General features: G+C 35.0%; 1 protein-coding gene across 2 annotated transcripts in view; it reads right to left on the bottom strand.

Annotated features, from left to right (window-relative positions):
* The window catches only part of MINDY2 (MINDY lysine 48 deubiquitinase 2), a 121416-nt gene that overhangs the window by 75814 nt on the left and 18832 nt on the right, over positions 1–26770 (bottom strand). For both annotated transcript variants that reach the window (XM_031955280.1, XM_031955279.1), the window contains exon 2: positions 14558–14615. In XM_031955280.1, the coding sequence (XP_031811140.1) occupies positions 14558–14615 (58 nt within the window). The remainder of the gene's footprint in view (positions 1–14557; positions 14616–26770) is intronic.

The raw sequence follows: 26770 nt of genomic DNA, 5'->3' as shown, positions 1-26770 counted from the left end.
GATATTATGTTGACAATGAAATAAACAATCACTGTCATACTTCCTCTACGTCTCGCAGGTCCATACCTGACAGTGAACCTGAAGGATATGGATAATGTAGTGACAACTGTAATCATTTAGATCTATTAATTATCCTTTTAGGAGAGTCAGAATGATGAATTCGGTACATTTCACATTAAACAGTTATTTATAAATATGCTAATTATTATACAACATATTTAGGCATATGCTAATTATATGTATACATGTGTAAAAATAAATTTATACTTAAACTTTTCTACAAAATTCTATCCTATGCTTCATTGTAAAATCAAAATGGTCTTGGAATCTCAGAGATTATACAAGAAAAGTAGAAATTAAAGCAGGTTCTAAAATGTCTATAAAGTCTTCAATTCAATCCTAGTGAAAAAATGAAGAATATACATAATACAGAAAGGTTCTAATGGTATGACACTCAGTAGAATCCTGTCCTCTCAAGAACATTCATTAATTAAAGTAGCAAGACAAAAAACCGATAAGAAAAGGAAAAGAATGGTCGAAGCTTCTATAATGTTCCTTTTTCAATACTGACAACAGAGGAATTACAACATCTGGACCCAATGCTGGGTCCTGATGTGCTTTATAGTTTAGAAGAGTGGTTTTACTACACAAAGTTTATAACAAGGAAATCTATGCTGTAATTGATACAATCTTAAAAACAAAAGTTATTAAGTTGTTTCAATCATGTCAGGCTTTTCTTGACCCTGTTTAGAGTTTTCTTGGCAAAGATATTGCAATGATATGCCATATCCTTCTCTAGCCCATTTAACAGTTAAGGAAACTGAGGCAAACAAAGTTAACAACTTATCCAGGGTCATATGGATACTACATGTCTGAGAACAGATCTGAACTCACAAAGATGAGTCTTTCTGACTCCAGGGCTGGCATTCTATCCACTGTGCCACCTCTATGTTCCTAAAAATGTTCTGGGATCAGTTAACAAGATCTCTCAGGGTTCAGAAAAAAAAAGCATGATATATACATATACTAAGCCTATTATTGATAAAAATATAAGAAACAGGTAGGGTGCTTATAAATAATTTTTATACAGCAAACCACATCATCATAAAAACATAACTGACTAAAATATCAAAATCATCATCAAATTAGAAGGCTAAAGAAAGATACTATCCATAATTTTAATAATTAGAATGTTACCTATTTAAACAAGCTAGTGATGTCCAACTGGTATGATGAGGGTAAAAGAGGGTGTAAGAATCTAATTATACCTTTACTCTTTGTTAATTACCAAATGAGAAGAAAAATAGCCATTACAGTATTCAAGAAATTCATTGTATTCAAAAATCTTTTTACTTGGTATATATTTATTTTTATATATGATGTTTCCCCAGATAGAACATAAGCTTCTTGAGAGAAGGACATATTTAATTTTTGTCTTTGTATTCCCAGGGCCTATTAGAAAGACTTGGATACAGTAGTTACTTACCATATGTAATAACTGGAGAAGAGCCTAAAGTTTTTCTATGGTGAATCAATTTCTTGCAATGATTATAAGATTATTTTTTAAGATAATAAAGGATACTTTCATAAGTGAAACTAGAGAGATAATTATGTTCAGTGCTTCTCTGATAATTATCTCAAGGAAGACAGAAAACAGGGAGATGTTTACTAGGTAAAGGTTTTCTCTGCTTTTTTGGAAGATGACTTATAAAGCATTTAATGGAAGAGGAATTCCCTATATTTATTTTTATGCTTCTTTTTGCATAATGTATCAATTGTATCAAGCCACAGAATATCTACCTCTTTAAAGATTTTCATTATTACTCAAAAGAAAAAAATTAAATTTTGTTAACACTTAAAGTTGTGATTTGCATGGTTGTTATAACTGTACATATTGCTCTTTCTGGTTCTGCTCTGTTGCTTTTGAATATTTTAAGGATGGTTATTGATAGTGTTTCTTTTAAGAAATGTTTGTTCCTTTCTGCTAAATATTTATTTAGAAGTGGTCCTTAGAGATTTCTGTCAATTCTCTTTAAATTTCAGATACTTAGTTATAATATTTATTTCCCAATCTATATCTCTCATATTTCATGTGTCTTTTACTTTTATACAATCAATTCAGTGTATCTTATTTTTTTATCCTACTGTTTCAACTACCTCTGTAATATTGGGCAATTCATTTAACTTCTGTAGACTTGTACGCTCAGCCATAAAGTAAGAGGCTTTGACTAATCTCGATTCTAAATCTATGATCTATAATGTTGTTTATCCATAAATGGTATCTACTGCCTTACCTGAATTCATGATTAAGCTACTAGCTGTTGTTTTTTAATTCAGCTGAAATGACATTTTTTATTGTGGCCTTTGACTTTAATCTGAAATCACTAGTTTTTGAAGCAATTTTTTTTTGGTTGCACAGCAAATCATGAGGTTTTCTAATTTATTCTGCTGATTACTATCATTAGTGAATTTAGTTCACAAATGATTATGACCATTCTGTCTTGTTATCCCTCTATTAGATCTTATGCATATGTATATGTATATATATGTATATATATATATATATATATATATACATGCACACACACATATATACACATACATAATATTCATATTATAGTATTGAGTTTTTAAAAGTTGAGTTTGATTATTTGTGCTAAAATACACTAAAAAAATAACAGTTCTTAGAAATTGAGTGAATGCCCATTAGCTGGGAAATGGCTGAATAAGTTACGATATATGAATGTAATGGAATATTATGATTCTATAAGAAACAATGAGCTGACTTCAGAAAAGTCTGGAAAGACTTATATGAACTGATGCTAAGTGAAGCGAGCAAGAGACCAAGTGAAGTGACCAAGAGAACATTGTACACAGCTACAAGTACGTGATGATCAAGTCTGATGAACTTGATTCTTTTCAACAATGAATACAGTAATTCAAGGCAATTCAAATAGAGTTGGGGTAGTAAGTGCTATCTGCATCCAGAGAGGGAACTATGGGGACAATATGGATCAAAGCATAAAATTTTCACCTTTTATTGTTTGCTTGTTTTTTTTTCCTCTCATGGTTTTTCCCCCCTTTTGATCTGATTTTTCTTTCTTTCTTTCTTTTTTATTAAAGCTTTTTATTTACAAAATACATACGTAGGTAATTTTTCAACACTGATCCTGGCAAAGTCTTCTGTTCCAAATTATCCCCTCTTTTCTCCCACCCCCTTCCCCAGATGGCAGGTAGTCAGTCCAATACATATAAAATATTTGATACATCCAATATATGTATACATATTTATACAGTTATCTTGCTGCACAAGAAAAATCTGATTAAGAAGGGGAAAAAAACTGGGAAAGAAAACAAAATGCAAGCAAACAACAACAGAGTAAGAATGTTATGCTGTGGTTCACACTCAGCTCCCACAGTCCTCTCTTTGGGTGTAGATGGCTCTTCATCACTGAATAATTGGAATTGGTTTGAATCATCTCACTGCTGAAGAGAGCCATGTCTATCACAATCTGATTTTTCTTGAACAGTATGATAAATATTGAAATATGTTTAGAAGAATTGCTGCACATGATTAACCTATTTGGGATTGCTTACTGTATTGGGGAAAGGGAAAGAGGGGAGTGAAGGAGAAAAATTTGGAACACAAGATTTAAAAGTATCTTTGCCTTATTTTGAAAATAAAATGAAAAAAGAAATTAAATTTTTTTATGAATTAAAAAATAAAAATAAAATACTATTAAAAGACAGATCCTCCTTTTATTTTTAATGATATAATCTTTAAAAAATCTTTTCCTGAATAACTGAAATATGATTTAGAAATCACTTTCCTTTCATTCTCCACAAACCTCTTCTCCAGCTTTTCCTTTGATTTGCCTTTATTTAATAACATCATAAATTTAAATCTGAAGGAACCTCAAATGTCTAGTACAATTGCCATACTTTAGAGAAGTAAATGAAACCCAAAAGGATTAAGTGACTTTAAAATTCAAGAAAGTTCTAGTTCTACATATTTCTTTTCAAGAGAAATTTTGTTCAAATTCCTAGCCTTTGGTTAATACCTCTTTTTTTTTAATATTTAGACTTTATCATTAATTTTTTGAAATTTTGAGTTCCAAATTCTCTCTCTTCCTTGAACACCTTCCCCACTTACTGAGAAGGCAAGCAATATGATTATAAATTATATATGTGAAACTGCGCAAAACATATTTCTATATTAGCCATGTTGTCAAAAAAAAAAAAAAAAAGGGAGAGGGAGGGGAGTGCTAGAAAAACATAGTAATATCTGTATTCAGAAGTTACCAGTTCTCTCTCTGGAGATAGATAGTATTTTTCATCATGAGTCCTTTGGAATTTGTCTAGGGCATTGTACTGATTATAGTAGCTAAGTCTTTTACTGTTGCTCACTACTATAATATTGCTATTACTGTTTACAAATTTCTTTTGGTTCCGATCACTTCAAAGAAGTTTCCAGGTTTTTCTGAAACCATTCCTGTAATCATTTATCATAATAGAATTTTATTCCAATCATACACCACAACTTGTTCAGTCATTCTCCTATGATAGGTATCACCTTCTTTTCTTTTTTTTTTTCTTTTTATTAAATCTTTTTCCCCCCAAAACATATGTGTGGACAATTCTTTAACATTAGCCCTTGCAAAACCTTGTGTTCAGTTTCTCCTCCCTTCCCCTACGCCCTCCCCTAGATGGCAAATAGTCCAATATATATTAAACATATCACTTTATTTTCTAATTCTTTACTACCACATAAAAAGCTTCTATTTTGTATATATAATCCTTTTCTTTTTTCTTTGAACTCTTTGGGATAAAGACTTAGTAGAAGTGGCATTTATTATTGGGTCAAAGGGTACATACAATTTTATAGCCTTTTGGGCACAGTTCCAAATTGTTCTTCAGTGTGGTGTTCTCTTCTTTTTTATATAATAAGATTGTTCTCTCTGGGAGCAGGTTTCTTGGGGAGGTTTCTCTGGAGGCAGCCTTAGTTTCAGTTCAGTTTTAATCACTTCAAATGCAGCCAGCTGATAAAATCCAAATGTTTATTTTCTCCTTCCAAGTCTTATCTCTTTCCTTTGGCCCGGTTAGCTTTCTTAGAGGCTTCTCTCTGCTTGGTTCCAAGAGCTCTTGCAGTTTGTCTTTTTACTCTTCCAGCTTCTGCCTCTAGCTCAACTCTGATTCATGGCTTCTTCTGGACTGACTAATTGACTGAAGCTCTTTTTATACTGAGTGTAAAAGGTTGACTCTTCCTCTGAGAGTGGGATTATGGGAGGTGTGAATTCACAAAGTTACAAAGTTAACTTTGTGTATCTCCCGTACTTGTGAACTCCAATGTGTAAGCTCTAATGTGTTACCTCTAATGTGTAAAGATGCCAACCCAAGTACACAAGCATTGTTTCCATCAATTCTACTTTGTACCTAGTTTCAAGTTCTGGCCCATAACATCTCCTTGTAGGATCAGATCAATCATACTGAACCATGCTAAATTAGATAATTATTGTCTCTATCAATTCTAATGACTTAACACTTTGTAAGGATTCCAACACTCCAGAATGGTTATAAATGGTTATACCAGTTCGTCTAGAATTTGTCATTTTCTTTTTCTGTTAAGTAATCCAACCTATTAGGTGTGAATTGCTATTTCAGTTATTTTAATTTACAATAAACTTTTCTGATCAATAATGATTTAGAGCATTTTTCTATGTGACTATAAAAAACTTTGATTTCTTCTTCTGAAAACTGCTTATTCATGTCCTTGGACCTTTAATGATCCTTCTTAAACAAGTAAGTGGTATCCTGGATAGAAAAGAGTGCTGGATGTGAATTGAGTAAGACCTTACTTCCAAGTTCAGTCTTAGGTATTTATTAGCTGTGTGAGCCTGGGCAAGTCAATGAACCTTTCCCTGCCTCAGTTTCAACATCTATAAAATTGGAATAATAAGAGTACCTATGTCCTAGTGTTGTTGTGAGGATAAAATGAGATATTTGTAAAGTACTGGCAAACTTTAAAGCACTATATAAATTGCTAGCTATTACTATTATGTTACCGTTACTGAAAATCTAGAGATTTATATTTCTCCACATCTATGTTAATATTCAGTCGTCTTGTACTTCTGAAATTTATTTAATTTTTCCACAGTTACATTCAAAACAATTTTTTAAAATTTGTTTTTAAGATTTTCAATTCCAGGTTTTCTCCCTTATTCCCACCCACAATTAAGAAATCACAGTTGAAGTTATGCAAAACATTTCCATAAAAGCCAAGTTGTGAAATAAAACATCTCCCATTCTAATGAAAATAAAAAACCCTTAAGAAAAATTAAGTTAAAAAGAGAGAGAAATAGAAAATGCTTCAGTCTTTATTCAAATACAATCAGTTCCTTCTTTGGGTATGGATAAAATAAGATTTTTCATCATTAATTCTTCAGAGTAGATGTGGATGATTGTATGACTGAGAATAACAAAGTCATTTACAGCTGGTCATCCGAGAACATTGCTTACTTTGTCTACGGTATATTTTACTTTGTTCATGGAGGACTTTCAAGTTTTTGTTTTTTTTTTCCTGAGAACATCCTGCTCATCATATCCCAGAGAACAATAATATTCCATCACATACACATACCTTAGTTTATTGAGCTATTCCCCAAGTGATGGGCATCCCCTCAATTTCTAATTTTTTTAGCCTGAGAGGAGAGTGGCTATGAATATTTTTTGTATACCTAGGTCATTTTCCTTTGTGTTTTTTTTCTTCTATTCCCTACCCCACTCTCTTTTGGATATTCAATAGCACCTCAATGCTTTGTTCCACCTTTCCCTTCTCCGAGAGAATAAACTAGGCTATTAGCCCTTTACCTTTGGGGATCAGTCTGCCACTCATGGCAGAGTGAAAGATTCCAAAATCTAAGTGATGGGGCTCTTCAATGTTAGGTTTGGTTATCAGAGGAATTGATAAAAATTGATCCAAGAAGCAAGCAGGCTCTGATAAAGATCACTTTAGTTCCATGGTCCCACCCTTTGGGAAGGTGATTGAATAATGATTGAAATCCTTCAATCTGTCTGATTGAAGTCTGAAATCCAAGTTATATCAAACCCCATTCTCTGTAGAAATCCCAGTCATTCCCCTGAGGTTAAATTTTCCTGATAAAACATACTTGTGTACCATCCCATGGCTGCTGCTTTCCTTTGGGTCAGCCCACCACCGCATTCTGCCTTTGATGTCTGTAGAGTTGAAACTCTTGAGTCAACGCACTGAGGTTGGTTCAAGCACTTAAGGCTAATTATTGCTTGGACAATACTCTATGGGCATGTGCTTGGGGAATGGCCCTTCCCACTATCCTGTGCTGGCTCGATAATTGGTGTATACAGAGAATTGTAGGAGGGACTAGGGGATGGAGTAAGATGAGCCAGAGTCACTTTGGCTGGCATAGCAATGTAGAAGAGGGAGATTCTGCTTCCATCCAATTCAATCCTACCTCTAAAGACCAAGAATAAAGACTAAGGACTTTTGCTTATCCTGACTCCGACTGATTCTAAGAGTATCCAGGATGCTAATGTGGTCATCACAGGTGTCTTTCTCCTTATCTCTCCCCCATGTCATGTGTTATTTCCTTCATCTCAACTCTATTTCTCCTTCAACTAACTCTTTTAGGGTGCTAAGTCTCTTTTAGGATGCTAAGTTCCTTCCAGGATTTAGCCTGCCAACTAAGGGCATGTCCCGACCTCATGGGGACTCCCTTTGTACTGGGTAACTGAGTTCCACTGAGAAATCTGTCTTTTCTATGCTCTCCTACTCTATTTCACATTTACTATTCCTGGTGTCTATTGTACCCTTCATTTTATCTGTAACTGTTCTCCAAAATAAAAAATAATCTATTGTTCGTCAAAATGAATTCTCCACATGACCGAACTCCAACTTTTGGTGCCTCCCATCATTTGATGATAAACCCCACATCATAGATCATATCACTGGGACATGTGCCTGAGTCTGGAAGCTTTGGCAATTGCTCAGGAATAAGTATACCTCAACCTTGGATATTATAGTGGAGAAAGCACTTTTTATCCTACTTTGACTGAGAACTAAGTGAGTGAGCACCTGTGCCCTGATCCAAATGGCTATTCCTTTTACCCTGACATTCAAATAAGAAAGTCAAGGGTAGTTACTGTTGAATTCAAGACTAGAAATCTATTATTTTGGTCACTTCTACTGAATGGGACCAGGTGCAGATTTCTCAAAAAGATTATGGGATGGAGTAGGTCAGACCTTAGGCCTAAGTTTCATGAAGTCACGAGATCCCTATTTTCTGGACTGTAGGGCAGAATTTAGGCTCTAGGCCTAAGCTTCAGGAAGTCATGTGACCCACAGAAAGTAGAAAATGGTTACTTCCTTTTCAGTCCATCCAATGAATTTAAAAATCAACAGGAAGGAGTGTTGTGCCTGCATCTTTTTTTGCTATATAATCTATTCCCTGTTTCTGCCATGCCATATCCCATGCTGGACTTGGTCCAGTTGCTATGCCTAGACCTCTCTTTGCAAGGACCGAGTAAATACTTTGTCTCTAAAGCTGCCTTTGAGTAACCCCCTTTGTGTAAGGGGGGGAGAAGGGGTTTAGCACCCATCCCACATAGTTTATGGGGGCTTGTCCGGGATCTGTGACTTCCCAGAGAAAGGGCTAAGCATCTGATACAAGGCAGATGCTGGGTTGAGTTTTCTGCAACTTTCCTGAAGGTCAGGGTCCCAGCCTCTCTCCCTGTGGAGTATGGGCCCCAGAGGGAGGCACTGGATAAAAATAGAAAGCAGAAGGAAAGTCTCTGAAGAAGTTCAAGGGTGAGAGAGCAGTCAGGTAACTAGTGTGCATAATCCAGAGGTAAGAGCACTGCTTGTGTCCTTGGGCTGTCCTTAGGCTGAAGGGGACACTGGGATCATCTAAGTGATACAAGAAAAGGGGTGACACCTAGTAAGCTAGAAGGATAAATGGCCAGAGCAGGGGCACTCTGGATGACTGATGGAGGGGGGCAATGCCTCCCGGCTTGGGGATCCATGCTGAGAGGTCAGTTCTGTGTGTTACAGGATCATATGCCATGAGAATAGCGCTGCTCTCCCCAGAAGAGCATTCAAACCAAATCTTCAGAGCAAAAAATCTAAAATAGCACCAGAAGGTGCACTTGATGAGATATTATTGTTTTATGTGGGGGAGGGATGGTCCTCTTCCAAGTAATTTTTCTCTGTCATGTCTGTTCTGTGAGCTAGATGTTGTTACCTGGAAAGATTTAAAATGCAGCCAACAAGAAGAAAAACCTCTATGCTGTAGTTAGAACACTGGGAAAGATTTCTTAACATCCTTGACTCCCACTTTAGAAGAAAAAAAAAAAAAAGCCTGACTTTTTCCTGTGGACCCCAGCTCTGGGTAAGGGAAGGGCTACAGAAATAAAGTTAGCTAATTTTTGAGAGCAATGACTGGAGAGTTTGACTTTTGTCATTTCAAGAAAGACTGCAAAAGTGCTTAGCATAAAACAAATGCTATATGAGTGTTAACTTTTTTATTGAATTTAATAGCTTCATATTTGTTAACTTTATATGTGTTGTTAGATGTGACCAAATACAATGCCAATGTTGAAATAAATGATATTTTTGTGCGTGTAAATTAATTTGGAAGCTAAGTCAACTAAATCAAACCCTGCCTTGGACAAGGAATTTGTGCATAGAGTAAAGAAAGTCTCTTTCTTTTTCTTCTCCCTTCTGCTTTTCCTTCACTGCAGCAGGGATACTTGGAAGAAGGGGAGAGAGGGAGAGAGAAAATATATTCACCCAGTTCAGTGAAATTTATTTGAGATATAATACTAAAAGCATTTTTAAAGGAGCTCTAATTAAAGCCCACTAAATGAATATGTAAATTTTAATCTCTTTGCACTGTTAACAGAAGATTTAAGGGTTTGGGAATTTTAGGGAAAAAGAAAATCAGTTGGCTATCAGGCATGTAGCTTTTTCTAATTCACAGAGGAGAGAAAAAAGATGTATATGGAATGGTAAGAACTATAAAAAAAAGTAATGGTTTCTTTCTAAAATTGTTGAACTGAGATTTAGCTTATAACTAAAAGTCTGTATCTGGGGGAAAAACCCCAAACCTAATCTGGATCAGCTTTGCACTTTAAAAACCTAGAGATCTGAGAGTTTGCAGCTCTGAATGGGGGGAGGTAAAAGAGAACAAAGAAATCGGATATTATTCAGAAAATAAGCAGACAGGAATTGAAGGAGAGTCTTTTTTCTGCATTTTCTCTTGATTTGTAAATTTTTTAGGTTTCTTAAAACTATCTTTTAAGATTGTTAACTCTGAGAATACCTTGTTTAACTTACATAGGCCCCACTGAAGGAATGAGTTTACTGATAATCTACAACTTTGTTAAGTAGGAACAGTTTCTAATGACTGGCTTTTTTTTTTTTTTTTTTTTTTTTTGGCTGAGGTTAATTAGGATTAAGTGACTTGCCCAGGATCACACAGTTAGGAAGTATTAAGTGTCTGAAGCCAGATTTGAACTCAGATCTTCCTAACTTCAGAGCTGGTGCTCTGTACCACTTAGCTGCCCCTAATGACTGGCTTTTACACCAGGAATTTTGAGCATAAGGTTACTTCCTTAGGTAAAAAGATGAGTTGTAAATTTTATATGATGAATCTCTTACTATTACAATTATATGAGACAACAATTATTAACTGGTATGTGCTATTGTGAATTTGTTTACTTTAAGCACAAATTTGTGTGCAAATATTGAAACATTACTACTGAAAATGTAGATCTGAATTTGACTTCATTTTAAGTTAAGAAAAAAAAACCAGGCTATTAAAACAAAGTTCTGGTAACTTACCTTAAGAGGTCACATGTTTAAATCCCCTAATTAGATGAAATATGTTGCTTTCTAAAATGTATATTGGGTAATTTGCAAAAATTATGAGTTATGCTTTAAAATTTTGTCAGCTCTGCTGGATATATGCATGAGTTTTATGAAACTTTTACTTTGGGATCTTTCTACTATGTTCCCACACTGGGTACCCTTCTCTTATTCCCCCCTTTAAGCTTCCTTTTACATGCTCTCTTTAGTTACGTCTAGGCTAGCTCCCTGGAGGCCTCAGGATCAGTCAGAGTCAGGATAAATAAAAGTCCATGGTCTTTAGGGGGAGAAATGAAAGAAATAGGCAAGCTGCCACAAGACTTGCCAAAGATGTCAAGTCCAAAGTCACCGATCTCTCTCCTCCTCTTCTTGCAGCAAAGTGACTCTGACCTCTCTCACCCCACCCTCTAATCCTTGCCGGTGATTATCTTAACACCAAACATTGAGCCAGCATTAACTGTGAGAAGAGCCATTTATCCAAACATATGCTAATCGAGTCATTGTCTCATATCTAATAGATAATTAGCTTAAGTACCCGGTTCTCAGATTCAAATACACCTATTCAGAGTTTCAGCCCTCTATACTCTTCCCCCATTAGAATGCCAGCTTCTTAAGGCCAGACACTACCTAATTAAAAAAAAATGTATCCCTAGCACTTAGCATAGAGTCTGGCACATAGCAGGTGCTTCATAAGCATTTACTGATTATTGACTACTGATTAGTTATAACTAACACATTTCTGTTTTCTGACTTATTCTCTACATAGCGTAGCCAAAATAATCTTAAAGCATGGGTCTAAACCTTCAATATTATCAGTGGTTCCCTACTTTTATTAGTATAAAATACAAGCTTCTCAACCTGGCATTTAAACTCTTCTCAATTTGGGTTCAACTCAATTCATAATTACTTATCTTGATGCAGTACATATTCTTGTCAAAGTGATCTTTCCCAGAATACAACATGCCAATTCTCTCTGTGCCTCTGTTACAGTCTTGCTTATTTTACTGGGAAACATTTTCTAATCTAATTTCTACTTCTTAGAATTCCTAGCTTCCCAATTTGGATTTATGTAAATAAAACTATTTACACAAATAAAAATATCTATACTGTCTGACCCAGATAATCTATGGATAATTATATATGTACAAGGTGGTCACTAATACAAAGAATGGCTCTTATATACATCAAAATATATGCAATATTACTTTTTGTGGTAGAAACAGAGATGTCCATAAATTGAGGAACAGTTAAACAAATTGCGGCATTATGGATTACGATGGAATATTACTGTCATAGGAAAAAAATGAATATGCTGAATATAGAGAAGTATAGAAAGACTTCAATATATACTGACAATGTAACAGAAAGAAAAATCACAAAACAATTAAAACTGAATGTCATGAAATTTAAAGGACAAACTTCACCTAATAGATGTCTGAACAGATACCTCTTTTCAATACCCAATCCCATTCTTTTTCATATCTACAGATATGAAGCTCTACAAACAATGTCAGATTTTTTTTTCAACACATTAATTGGTTTTGCTTATTTTTTCTCTTCCTCTTTAAAAAAACTGTATTATAAGAGAAAGGAGAGGGAGAAGAATACAAGAGGACATGTAGGTAGTGTAAAAACAAAAACAAACAAAAAATCCAATTAAAAAAGCAAACACAAATAAAAGAATTTCTAGCTCCTTTCAAGACTTAGTGAGGTGTCCTTTCCTTATCCATCTTTCCAGATTTCCCCAATGTGTTGGCACTCTCTCCTTCCTTTCTGAAATTTCTTTTAAAATATTATGAATTAAGCAGATTGTGTATCTATGGATAGTTATATATGTACAAGGTGGTCACTAATACAAAGAATGGCTCTTATATGCATCAAAATATTTGCAATATCACTTTTTGTGGTAGAAACAGAAATGTATATTTTCATAATATAATTTAAGTATAATTTCATTTAAAAGAAGTATATATTAAACTGAACAAAGAAGCCAGAAAACTGTTCTGTTTGTGTACCTTTATGAATTTTTTCCTGAAATTACTGTTATCTACAGCAGAATATAAGTTACTTGAGAACAGGAACTATTGTTTCTGTCTGTGCACCCAGACTGACTTGCATGTAATAAGCAATCAATAAAGATTATGTGAATTGAAGTAAAAATTTTACATCTAAATCTCTTTATCCAGATTCTCAGGTGACAAACTTGGAAACAAGGAGAATCTGGGAATCTCTAATCCTTTCTATGAGTTTCTCTAACCTTATATATAATTTTACTTATATTTGAAGTTGAGACTACTTTGCTCCATGGAGATTTAAAACTAACACAGAATCTACCAATGCCAAAAATAATAAAAAACTATCTAATGAAATATTTGAGGAGAAATAATACATAGACATGAATTTTTAGCATAACATTAACTAGTCTTTAAAAAATTCCATATACAGGAGTATAACCTTAATTTAATCTAGAAATGTGACTATTATCAGATATAAATTAAAATTTAATTCTTATACAGCAACTCGTAAATAAATTTGACATTTTTATAGTGTTTTAAACCAAAACCCATATTATCTGAATTGATCCTCATATTAACCTTTAAAAAAATATATATGTATCATTCTGATTTTATATATGGAAAACTGGTGGTGAAAAAGGGTAAATGACTTGTCTATGATCACACAATTAATCAATTTTAAGTATTGGAGGTAGGATCTTAACCTTTGTGTCCTCTAATCTCTTTTTACTATGCTATACTGCCCAGTCAATCTAAAACACACATTGGTGAACAATTTATTTCTTCTTATAGACAAAAAAAAGTAGCTTTTTAATTTGCTTTTATTTGACTCTTTTGCCCTGTGGAACAGTAACTGGTACTCTTAATAAAACAAAATTTCTTTACCTCATTAGAAGTAACAGTTATACTAGAATCAGAATTTTTAAAGCAAGACAGACCTTTAAGAGAAACCATCCAAACCCCCTGATTTTACAGACGAGGAAAGTTGGAGACAAATTTATATGAGGATTATGGACAAAAATCATCCAGGCTTGGCAGGCATGGACAAATTAAATTGTATATCAACAGAAATGATACAAAGATGAAATCACAGATCCATTGTATGTGTTTAATACTCTGCTTTACTTGCAATTTAGGAAATTGAAGCTCAGAGAGGTAAACTGATTAGCCAAAGGCACAAAGTTCTATAATGGTAAACCTATATAAGAATAAACAGTGCAGGACTCCAAATCCAGTACATTATCCAGAAGAGAAGCTTTAATACCATATGTTAGAGGTTTTTTTTTTTTATAATATACTAAAAGCCTCGTGATAAGATGTGAAAATGTATAAATAATATCATAAATCCCAATTTCATTGGTATTTAATTTGACTTTTTTAGGATTAATATGCATTGTATAATTTTTAAAAGTATCATATGTTCTTTTTGCCATTATACAATCTTACATTTAGACAGAAAGGTAGGGAAATAATTTCTAAGAACAGTAGTTTAAAAATGAAACAACTCGATTTCATTATTTAAATTTACACTTTTTTTGGCACCCCTCCCCAAAGAAACCTGATAAGATAATTTTTAAAAAGATGCTTTCCTTTGAAAGAGATAATATTTTTTGTTCAACAATAATCTATTTTGTTCAACACTTACCTAAATATTCCATCAGCTGTTCAGCAGTTATGATTTCCATCATTGGTGGCAGCTTTATCTGAAAGATAAAGGTTTACTTCAATAAAATAAAAACATTTCATAAAAATAAATCTTAACTGCTTAAATATAACCAAGGATTTAAATAGATATGTGTACATCTTTTATTGTATCTCAGGTACAAATATTTTAATAACTGTCTCTAGATATCTTGCATTTAACAAAATTTTGTAAATTTATCAACATTTCTTATAATAAAACCAACTAACTAAGAAGATGGCATAGGAATTATGAAATTTTCAGTCCTTGAGGTACAGGCTAGCTAGCATTCATCTGTTATGATTATCAACTAGCCTGTCAGGTTTATAAAACTAGTAATAGATACCAAACTATTTATTTGGTGATTCTCTTTCCTTCACAGAACATTTTTTAACCACCCCCCAACTGAAAGTGATCTCATTACCCACAAATTTCTCATAAAATTGTCTGGATCTCTTTTGCATTTGCTACATTTTGTTTAGCTTAGAACTATCTGTTTATATTTACTTTAACTCTGCTTTAATAATTTATATTCCTTGAGGAGAGAGACTATGCCTTCTTTTATTCTTTCTTATCAAATATATTTCAATAGCTAAATAAATCTTAAGTCAAAAAGATACTGCCTTTACTGTCTTCTGTGTAGCCACCATCTTTAGGTGAGGAGAATTCAGATCATGAGTGTGCTTTTACCCTGAGCCTTCTATCTCCTCCTCTGGACAGGACATTTCCTAAGGAAAGGTTGTTTGGGGCCAGGCCAGCCATTTTCCATCTGTCCCAAAACAACCACTTCCATCTATCCAAGCACAAGGCTTCTTTTGCTTCCCATTGCCAGCCCAATCTCCCAACTGAAATGTGGGGAATTTCTGACACAAAGGAGAGTAATTATTCCTTTGACTTCAGGCCTCTCATATCTTGCTGCATCTATCCTTTGAGGGTAAAAGAGTGGCACCCTCCACTTATAACATTTTCATACCTTTATATCCTTCACATTTCAGTGACTCTAAACTTCCTTAGATCATCATCCAAACCTCACTTAAACCTACTACCCGATTTTTCATTCCCATTTCTCTCAACTCTTTCACCTGAAAGTTTCATTCTAACTCCACCCTGTTCCATAGGTAAGAAACCACCTTCCACCTTAAAATTTATTCTTTTCCACTCCTGTTAACTCTTCCTGAATCTGGTTTTTCCCTGATGAGAGCATCCCTGGCCACCCTTTCTAGTTTTGTCTGTATCTTCACTCAGTTCACTGATCAAGGAGTAGAAATTAGAATACTTCTTACTCCTCACTGCCACTTCCAGGTTACCCCTATTCTTCCTTCACTGAGTAACCTCTTTTTTTTTGAGTCTCATATTATTTATTCCTTCCACCTAACCAAAATCTTTTCAGTGGTTGTCTACAGTACCTCGTCACTCCCCTTCCTTCTTCAATGAACTCAATATTTGTTTTACAATTATTCTTATATCCCCAACTCCTGCCTTCTTACTAGGGGACTTCAACATACATATTGACTCTCCCTCTCAAATATCCTCCTCATTAGTTCCTCAGTCTATTCTTCTCCTAAGAGTTACTCTTTAATCTCACCTCACCCACCCACTCTAAATTTTGTCATCACCCACAAATATACCACCTCCATGTTCCAGAATTCTGAAATCCCTTTATCTAACCATAATCAATTGGTTTTTCACCTCTCCCTTTCCCTTCCTTTATACAAATTTATTCCTCTAATCTCTTGACTCTTCAGCTCTCTCCCTGGCTATTTCCCTTGCATTAGCCATTCTTCTCCCTATCTTGATTTCGGGGGTGAAGCAATTCAATTCCATATTGTCCTCTTCTTTTGAATTCCTACAAATTATGTGTGGCCAAACCTCAGCCTTTCACCATTTATCATCTTTATGCCTATACATGCTGCTGAACAAAAGTGGAGAAAAATCACATAACTTCTATAAAATTTTGTTATAGAACCATGACCAGATTTTCACTGCTGCTAGACAATCCTATTGTATCTCCTTCATCAAATCACTAGTCATCTCTCCAAAGCAGTTCTTTCAGACTTTTTCACCCTTACATAAATCTTTCATGGGTCTCTCCCATCTTATTCTCTCAATAGAGAATCTTGCCTCATATTTTACAGGAAAAAAAAAAAAAAGAGGCTATTTGTTTATATATTCCATCTTCTCTCTTCTTTCTCATTTCCTTTCAGCCAAGTGCTTTCTGTCACTTTCTCCTCCTTTACTTGTTTCATATAAATTTGACTTTATTCTTTACCAAGGCTAAATTCAAGTAATTCCATTTCATCCCATCTCCAGCAAATGGCATCCTCTGGCATCCCCTTCTCACATTTAATATAAATGGCTCTTTCTCTTTCTTTTTGGTATAGTTCACTAGGTTTATTTTTTTTTTTTATTAAAGCTTTTAATTTACAAAACAGATGCATGGGTAATTTTTTGATATTGACCCTTGCAAAACCCTGTGTTCCAAATTTCCCCCTCTCTGCCAACCGCTCCTCTAAATGGTATGGCAAGTAATCCAATATATGTTAACTACGTTAAATCCAATATATATATATATACACACACACACACACACACACATATATACACATATTTATACAATTATCTTGTACAAGAAAAATCGGATCAACAAGGAAAAAAAACTGAGAAAGAAAACAAAATGTAAGCCAACAACAACAGAAAGAGTGAAAATGCTATGTTGTGTTCCATACTCAGTTCCCACAGTACTCTCTCTGGAACTGATCTGAATCATCTCGTTGTTGGAAAGAACGACAGCCATCAGAATTGAGGCTCTTTCTCTTTCCTGGTTCATTTCCTACTGCTGACAAACATGTCCACATCTCCCCTTTCCTAAAAAACAACAGCAACAAAAAACCCTCACTTGATCCTTCCATCCTAAATAATTACCTCTCCATTTCTCTTCTCATTCCTAAGTTTGTAGCAAAACTCCTCAAAATAGTCTTCTATAATAGATGCCTCTATTTTCTCTCTTCTCATTCTCATCGTAACTCCTTATAATCTACAATCTGGCTTCTGATTTATTATTCCACCAAAAGTGCTTTCTCCAGGGTTATTAAACTCTTAATTGTCATATGCAATGGTCTTTTCTCGATCTTCATTGTCTTTGACCTCTTTATAGCTTTTGTAAACACTGCTCATCACTCTCTGTTGATACTCTTATCAACATCATTCTGTCTTGGTATTCCTTCTACTTATCTGATCACTCCTTCTTTGAATACTATTCCAGATCATATTCTCTAACAACAGCTATCCCTTGGGGTTCTATCCTAGCTCTTCCTCTCTTCCCCCTTTATATTATTTCACTTGGTGACCTCACTAACACCCCATGGATTTAATTACTACCATTACACTGATGATTCTCAAATCACTTTTCCTGCCCCAGTCTCTCACCTCTTCAATTACTTTTCAGACATTTCAAACAGGATTTCTAAAAGACATCTTATATGCACTCCATCCAAAACTTAAATTATGATTCTTCCCCCTAAATCCTCTGCAATGCCTATCTTCTCTACTCCTGCAAAGGGCAACACCATCCTTTCAGTCCTTTAAGACCACAATCCAAATGTCAGCCTAGATTTCTCACTATCTCTGACCTCCCCCCCACCCCAATTTCCCCCTCTTCTCATAGCCAAACTGTTGCCAAGGCCTAGCAACTCCATCTTTGCAATATCTCTCAAATATGCCCTCTTCTGGACACTTACCACTCTAGTGCAGGTTCTTATCATTTCACATCTTAATTACTACAATAGTCTATTGGTGGGTCTGCCTGTCTCAATCTCTTTTATTCAGAGTATTCTTCATTAAGCCACTTAAGTGATTTTCCTAAAATACAGATTTGATCATATCACATATACCCCTCCCCCTCCCTCTCAATAAACTCCAGTGGCTTCCTACCACCTCCAGGGATTGGTTATCTCATGACTACTTTGTATCTCCGGGGTTTAGCACAGTGGTTGGCACACAATAGGAGCTTTATTAAGTGATTATTGAATGTTGAATTACTTTTAGTTCATTCATCAAGTTGCAATGTTATTTTCTTAGATAGAGGTTCCAGCCAATTTTTTTTCAATTTCTTTGATAAACTATTGGACCAGAACAGTTGATTTTCAATACAAATTCTCTATTAAATACTTTAAGCACTAACTCATCTTTTGGCCCTGGCACTGGTCTCATGCATAATTTGCAGATATATTTTTAAGCCAGAAAGTTTTTAATTTTGATAAGGGAACCCAATCTGTTGAATAACACTAACAGAAAAGAAAGATCTCATCTTGCATCAAAAATGCCTTTGATCAGGCTTTGCAGACTGGGCAAACTGTGATTGAGTTCCTTCATATTTTTCTGCCATTTGTGATTTGGCGCTTTTATTTAAAAAAAATACAAATTTTAAAAATATTTCCCCCAATTACAAGTTAAAAAAAAATCACATTTGTTTTTGAAAATTCTAAATTCAAAATTCTCTTTCTCCTCCACTTATTGAAAAGACAAGCAATATAGATTATTCATGTACAGTCAAGCAAAACACATTAGACATGTAGTGAAAAAAATAGATTCAAAAAGTAATAATAAAATAAAGTTTAAAAAAAGTATATTTCAATCTGCATTCAGACTGGTTTGAAGATAGTTTGGAATATCTTATGATGAAAAAATGCTATCTTGGATTAGTGAGAATAGCTATCATTCACAGTTTTTCATCATGCAATGTTGTTGTTACTGTGTATAATGTTCTGGTTCTGCTCACTTCACTTTGCATAAGTTCTTGTAAGTCTTTCCATGTTTTTCTGAGAGCACCCTGCTCTTCATTTCTTTTTATTTAAAATAATATTTTACTTTTTCAAATAGATGTAAAGATAATTTTCAACATTCGTTTTTTGTAAAACTTTGTGTCACAAATTTTTCTCCCTCCCTTCCTTACTTACCCAAGAGGTAATTTGATATAGGTTAAATATATGCAATTCTTTTAAACATATTTCCTTATTTATCATGTGTAAGAAAAATCAGATCAAAAAGTAAAAAAAAAGTAGAAGAATTAAGGAAAAAAAACAAGCAATCAAACAACAACAAAAAGGTGAAAATAATATGCTTCAATTCAGTCTTCATAGTTCTCTCTTCAGATGTGGATGCCATTTTCCATTCCAATTACACTGGAATTTCCTTGAATCACCACATTTTTGAAAATCTGCTTTTTATTTATTATAGCACAATAGTATCCCATCATAATTATACCCCATAATTTGTTTTGCCTTCCCCAATTCATGAACATCCTCATAACTTCCAATTTTTTTGCCATCACTAAAAAAGCTGCTATAAAGATATATATATATATATATCCTTTCTCTTTGTTTTTCATTTCTTTGGGATATGGATCTAGTAGAAACATTGCTGAGTCAAAGTATATGCATGATTTTATAACCCTTTGGGCATAGTTTCAAATTGCTCTCCAGAATGGTTGAATCAGTTCATAACTCCACCAACAGTATATTGTTTCAATTTTCCCACATCCCCACCTATATATGCCCACCTATATACCCTCTTCTGTCATACCAGCCAATCTGATAGGTGTGGGGTGGCACCCCAGAGATGTACTAATCTTCATTTTCTTGATCCACAGTGATCCAGAACATTTTTTCACATGATCATAGGTAGCTCTGATTACTTCATGCAAAAACTTGACCATTTATCAAATGAAAAATGACTCTTGGTTTCTATAAATTTGACTCAATTCTCTCTATATTTATCAGATAAACTTGCTGTAAATTTTTTTTCAGTTATAATTACTACATATTTCTCTACTTATTTTTTAATTAAAAAAAACAAAACTAAGTAAAGTGATTCTTTGTGAGGCAAAATTAGTGATGTTTTAAAAAAAAATCAATAAAATATCACATTTTTCTAGCAAAAAAAATAAATAAAATTCCCCCCCAACGGAGATTGAATTCAACATTAATTTAATCAAAATCACTTCACAAGAGCTCCTCTAGAGCTCTTCAGAGTTAACCATCATCCAACCAGAGATGTATTTTCTAAAACATCATTCATCTGGTTGTTTTGAACAGCCTACAGTGAACCCAAGATGATAGAATAGTAGGAAGATGTGTAGCCAACCCTATAGAGACCTAGAAAATTTATCAAACTCATTTATGAATAGGAAATTCAAGAAAAAAAATCACAATGAGTCTTCTTTCTAGCCCCAGTCTGACTAGGGAGAGATAAAGATCTGTGTATACTAGAGATGAAGTCTTTCCAAGAATGACTGAACAAAAAGTGCAAGTGCAGGGTAACATTATTTATTAGGGAAAAAAAGGTCCCAAATTCAGCAAAGTAAGGCCTAAATCTGAGCAGGTTGCAGAAATACTTGTAAACTAGCAGCCCTGTTGTTTACTACCCAATTTTTTTTCATAGATCTAGGGCAGATCAAGGAGCAGAACTAAATCTATGAAAGATGTTGCAGAGTGAGGAGTGGTTACAGGTTCTAGTTAGTAAACCAAACAAGGAGTAAATTCAGAAGTCAGCAGTAGCTGCATGGCTGACTCCAAGAGCATAGTGGGATCTCAGCCAACTTTCAAACTAGTCTGAAGCCTGAAGTAGAATAACTATGGCAGGAATCCAAGACCAAATTAAAATCTGCAGTTCTGTCCCTCTGAACTAGCAAACTTTTCATGTGGCTGTAAGTGGCCAGATCTAGTAGCAGTCTACTGGAACTTTCAACCAGGAATAAGTTCATAGATGTCTTGTTTAAACCCAAACCCAGGCCAGGAACTTGCAGAGCTAAGACCAGGAGGACAAAATTCAGACTTTACATTGGATCAGATCACTCTAGCAACACTGAAAGCCTGCAGGTACTTAGTCTAGGTTGTACTCAATACTTAGTGCAACAAGTCTAGGAGAGAGAAATGGGAAGGGAAGGAGAAAAAGATGGAATACAAAGTTTTTCAAGGATAAATGTTGAAAACTATCTTTGCATGAATTTTGAAAAATAAAAAATTATTTGTATATATGTAAATATAAAAAGAACAGGGCAGAAGGGCAGCCCAGATGTTCCCTCCAGATGTGTAGAAGCTCTTTTCTAACATCAAGTCCAAAATAAGAAAGTATGTTGGAAGAATGAGCAAACAAATAAACAAAAAAATCCCCTGGTAAAAAACTATTAGATGACACTAAAGACATAAACCTAAAAGAAGAGGATGGTTCCATAAATTGATGGCAAAAAAGCTCAAAGAAAAACATAGCTAGAGAATGAATTCAACTAGAATTACTGGAAGAGATGAAACAAGAATTTAAAAAAGAGCTTTAAAGTGTTTCATAAAACTGGGACATTAATACATTGTTGGTGGAGTTGTGTTTCAAGTTCAGAGTTCTGGCCCATAACATCTCTCGCTTTCTTTTGTTTTTAGAACATAGGGGGACATGCTCTCCCTGACTTCTCAAGGAGGTGAAAACCCCACAAAAGGAGTTGATCATGCCTTTCCTGACTCCTCAAAAAAGGGGTGAAAACACAATAAAAGGAGGTGATTACGCCCTCCCTGACATCTCAGGAAGGGAGATGAAAACACCAAAGGAAATGGGAAATCAAATCAGATTAGGGGGTTTCTAAAGGGTCTCACTCTTAAAACAGATATACATAAATCCATCAATATGGGAGGTATTACACATAATTACATAAATTATATAAGCACATAGCAATATAATACAGGCTAGTAGTGATATAACAAATAACATAAATCAACATGAGGAATTATACATATCCATAAGTCCTAGAAATAGTCCAAAAGGAATCTATTGTCCATTACTTCATGTGCCAGGAATCCAATGATTCCCTACAAGTTTTGAAATCCTGCAATAGTCTCTTCTTGTGTTAGGGAATCCAATGATTTCTGCAGATTTTGTTCTTAGGTTTTCTCCTTTGTTTCGAGGTTTTTCACTGTTTTCTGTCTCTCTCCGATGGATAAGGTGAATACAGTTCATTGGCACCCATCTGATTCGTTCTCCATCTGTAGAAATACAAGCAAACTCTTTCTCCCAAGCAGTTAACCTATCTAGTCCCTTCTATTTACCACTTTCTAGATTTCTCCTCATCACTTGGCAATTACATTGGATCTGCTCACACTGGACACAGCCCTTCCGTGGCGTTAAAAAAGCCTGTAATTTCCCCAATTGTAATCCCTTTCTGCCATGTGATTGCTTTTTGGTTGATTGATCACATTTTAATATTGAATTTCTAAAGACTCTCCGGGTGTAACCTTGGCTGCCTTCATGCCCCACCTGGGGTCATGAAGGTGGGCCCTGCCTTTCGTTTCCCTAGATCAATCTAAGAAGGCCCAGTGGAAACCTTGGTTGCATTTTGGACATAGGGTTTTAGGTCTTCTCTCACTCTGTCTTCTCATTTTATCTCTATACCTACATTGGGTTTTCAGATGTCCAATTTTTCCACACTGAAAATATCAATGAGTTTCTCTAGAAGTCCCTTGCCAAGAGGGACCCTGTCTTCCCATGTTCATCATAGTCTGGGTATAATAAGCATTTGTATCCACTGTGACACAGTGTCTTATAATCTACTCTAAAGGAGCATCCTTGTGTAGTCCCCATATAATTCTTCTGCAAACCTCATTAGCATTTTTCTTAGCTTGTCTGATCATAATTCGTGTAGCTCCATTTTCTCCAATAGTTCTTGTGATAGCTATTTGCAAATGTCCCACAAAATCAGCAAAAGGTTCATTGAGACCTTGCTGTATTTTTGTGAAGGCTTCTCCTCTGTCTTTTCCTGGGAGAGTGCCCTAAGCTTTTATTGCAGCAGTAGCAATTTGCTCATATGCTGCTAGTCTGTGCTGAATTGTCTGCGTACTGACCTTCACCTGCTAGTTGGTCAAAGGTGATTGGAGTATTAACTCCAGTTTCCTTATTGCATTGGGCTTGAATCCTACATAATTCATGATACTCCGAAAGCCACAACAAGTTTTCTCCTGGTTCTAAACATGTCCTTGCTATGGATTTAACTAGGGGTTAAAATTTCATAAGCCAAATTCTCTAGTAACATCTTAACATAAGGTGATGTAGTCCTATAAAGAGTACAACCTTTTGTCAAATCCTTAATTTTCTCCAAATCGAGTGTATCTTCTCCTTTGTTGACCTGAAGAGTCAATCTCTTCAATCACAGGGTATGCATTTATTAAATCAGATAATATCTTGTCTTTTTTTTGGGGGGGGGCCTTAACCAGTGCCTTTTGTAATCTTGTCATAGGCCGCTTCATAGGTGGTGCTGATTGTGTTGCTGCCTCTCTCCCTCCTCTTTTTCCTTCCACCGGTAAAGGGTTAATTAAGGGAGGGAGGTCAGGGGATGGGGAATGCTCCTGCTGTGAAGTACCATATTCAGAATTGAACTTAACTCCATTCTTGTCTAATTCTTCATCCTTTTCACCTAGTTTATCTGGATTCTCCCTCTCCTGCTCTTTCCTCTTTGTCCTTATTCTATAACTTATATAATTTCCTAAAGCCAGTTGTATTAAATTATATGTATAAAGTGTTGCTTTGGAAATTGAGTCAGGTCCATAATCATTGTAGTATTGACATAGTTGCCCTCCTACTAATTTCCACTCCTCTAGATCCAATTCTTTTTCCATAGAGAACCAAGGAGAAGTGTACTGTAATGTTTCTAAAAGTTCGATGATCTGCTCCCAAGTTACAATTAAACCTTGATTTTTTTATCAGTCTGACCAAGCTTTCAACACATTTTCCTTGAAGAAAAAAAGGCTGTTTTCTAAACATCTGTCCCATTTTAGCTGGAATACTACTTTAGCCCTTAACAAAGTTTCCTTGTCTATTTTTGTACTCACCCTAGTTTCTGGGTCACAAATGAAGGTTCTTGGTCCCATGTTCTGGCGCCAAAATGTAATTTTCTCTCTAAAATGTAATTTTTTCTGTTTCAGTTTCCTTGGGGTCTGTGTGAACAGCCTTCGTTTCAGTTCAGTGATCACCACATGAGTACAGCCAGGTGTTAAAGTCCAAATCCTTTATTGTCTCCTTCAAAGTCTTGTCTCCTTTCCTGGGGCCCAGTTAGCTTTCTTAGAGGCCCATCTTTCTCCTTGATTCTGTGGGCTTGAGCTCTTGCCTCCTTCTCTGCCCTCTGAATCTTTCCAAATCCAAAGGTTTGTGCTCTAGCCTTCAGCCTCCAGCCTTCTGTTCGCTTGTCTCTGAATCTCTGAATCTCCCTGGCTGAGGCTTCTAGCTTATATGCTATACACTGAGTAGAAATCAATCATTATAGCACTAGGAAATCATTATTTGTTGTAGGATTAAATCAATGCTAAACTAGATTTAATCATTGTCTCCTCAATTCCACTTAGTACCTTATTTCAAGTTCTGGCCCATAACATCTCCTTGTAGAATTAAATCAATCATACTGAACCATGCTAAATTAGATAACTATTGTCTCTATCAATTCCACTGACTATAGTACCTTGCAAGAATCCTTTGTTTCAAGTTCAGAATTTTGGCCCATAACAGTTGGGAACTGACCTAACCATTCTGAAGAGCAATTTGGAACTATGCCCAAAGGCCTATCAAATTCTGCATATCCTTTGATCCAGCAGTGTTTCTACTGGGCTTATATCCCAGAAAGATCTTTAAGGAGGGAAAGGGACCCACATGTGCAAAAATGTTTGTGGCAGCCCTTTTTGGCAGCTTCTTTTTGCAAGAAACTGGAAACTGAATGGCTACCCATCAATTGGAGAATGGCTGAATAACAGCCACAATAAAAGACCACAGGTCCTGCAATCATATCTAATGCGTGTGGCCAAAAATATCAGAAACCGGTGGCCAGAAAAATTATCTATATTATTGAACAAGAAAAAATGGACAATGAACCTGCAGATTTTCAGGACTATCAACCAAATCTGAACTTAATAGAAAATTTAGCGTATAACAGCCAATTTCAAATAACTCAACATTGCTTATTTTTTTTACATAGCATATTTATAGCATATGTTTAAGATTGACATCAACAATATGATAGCTCAAAAGAAAGCTAGGGGCAGAGTTATGGTAAAAATAGTAATTATGTCATACAAATGAGGTACAGAGGAAGAATAAAGGAATTACAGGGAGGAGGAAGGCTGAGTTTTAAAACTTATTCACACTGGGAATGGGTTAAATAGGCAACACTACATATGAAGGGTATAGTATCCTCCAAAATCTATAAAGAAATAATGGGGAAGGGATAAGTGGACAGGGAAGCAAAGAGTGAGGGAAGAAGACAAAGGAGGGATTCATGAATGGGAGGAGGTTAAGTAATAGCAAGGCAAATTAGGGGCAGAATTAAAGCAAAATATGGATAGGAAAGATATGTGTGTGTCTATATGTGGGAATATGTTTGTGTATGTATACATCTACATATGTATATGTAAATATATTCTTTTTTAAATATAGCCTACTTGGGAGTGGTAGGGGTGATGAAAGGGAGGAAAAATAAAGTAAAAAACGTATGAGGCAGAGAACAAAAGAACAATTTACAGGGAAGTAAAGAAAAAATGGACACTCGTGATCTACAATTTAATTCTACAATAATTTCTTCTAGGATATATATATTACACATGCACACACAATTTATTGAACTGGTATTTGTTGTTATATATTTTGAATCTTCCCTGATGTTTTTGCTTGACATTTGACAAGGTTCTCTTTTGTTTTGTTTAGTTTTGTTTTGTATTCCTTTTCTGTTTTTTATTTTTCTTATTCTGTTTCTTTAAATAAAATAAATTTTGGGGGAAAAAGATTAGGCAAGGAAGCTAGGGAAAGTTTCTGTAACAAAATTCAAAGTTGTGAATTGTTCTATTAAATTGCAAGTCCCTTGAGGGCAAAAAAAGAAAAGAAAAGAACTGTAACTGAAGAGATAGAGCCAAGATGGCAGTAAATCAGGTCACCCAAGTTCTCCCCTAAACCCTCCAAATACCTTTAAACAATGATTCTAAATAAATTTTAGAGCATTAGAACTCACAAAAAGACAGAATGGAACAATTTTCCAACCAAAGGTCGCTTGGAAGGGTCTGTTGCATAGGGGTGGGTCTAGAGCTCAATCACAGCACAGATCATGCCAGCATAGCTTGGGGACCCAGGAAACCAGGAATTCATGGGGCCTCTAAATTGGAA

This window comes from Sarcophilus harrisii, chromosome 2 (assembly GCF_902635505.1).
Source record: "Sarcophilus harrisii chromosome 2, mSarHar1.11, whole genome shotgun sequence".
Classification (NCBI taxonomy): domain Eukaryota; kingdom Metazoa; phylum Chordata; class Mammalia; order Dasyuromorphia; family Dasyuridae; genus Sarcophilus; species Sarcophilus harrisii.
The sequence above is the reverse complement of the archived record's forward strand: the minus strand, read 5'-3'. Positions and strand labels throughout refer to the sequence as shown.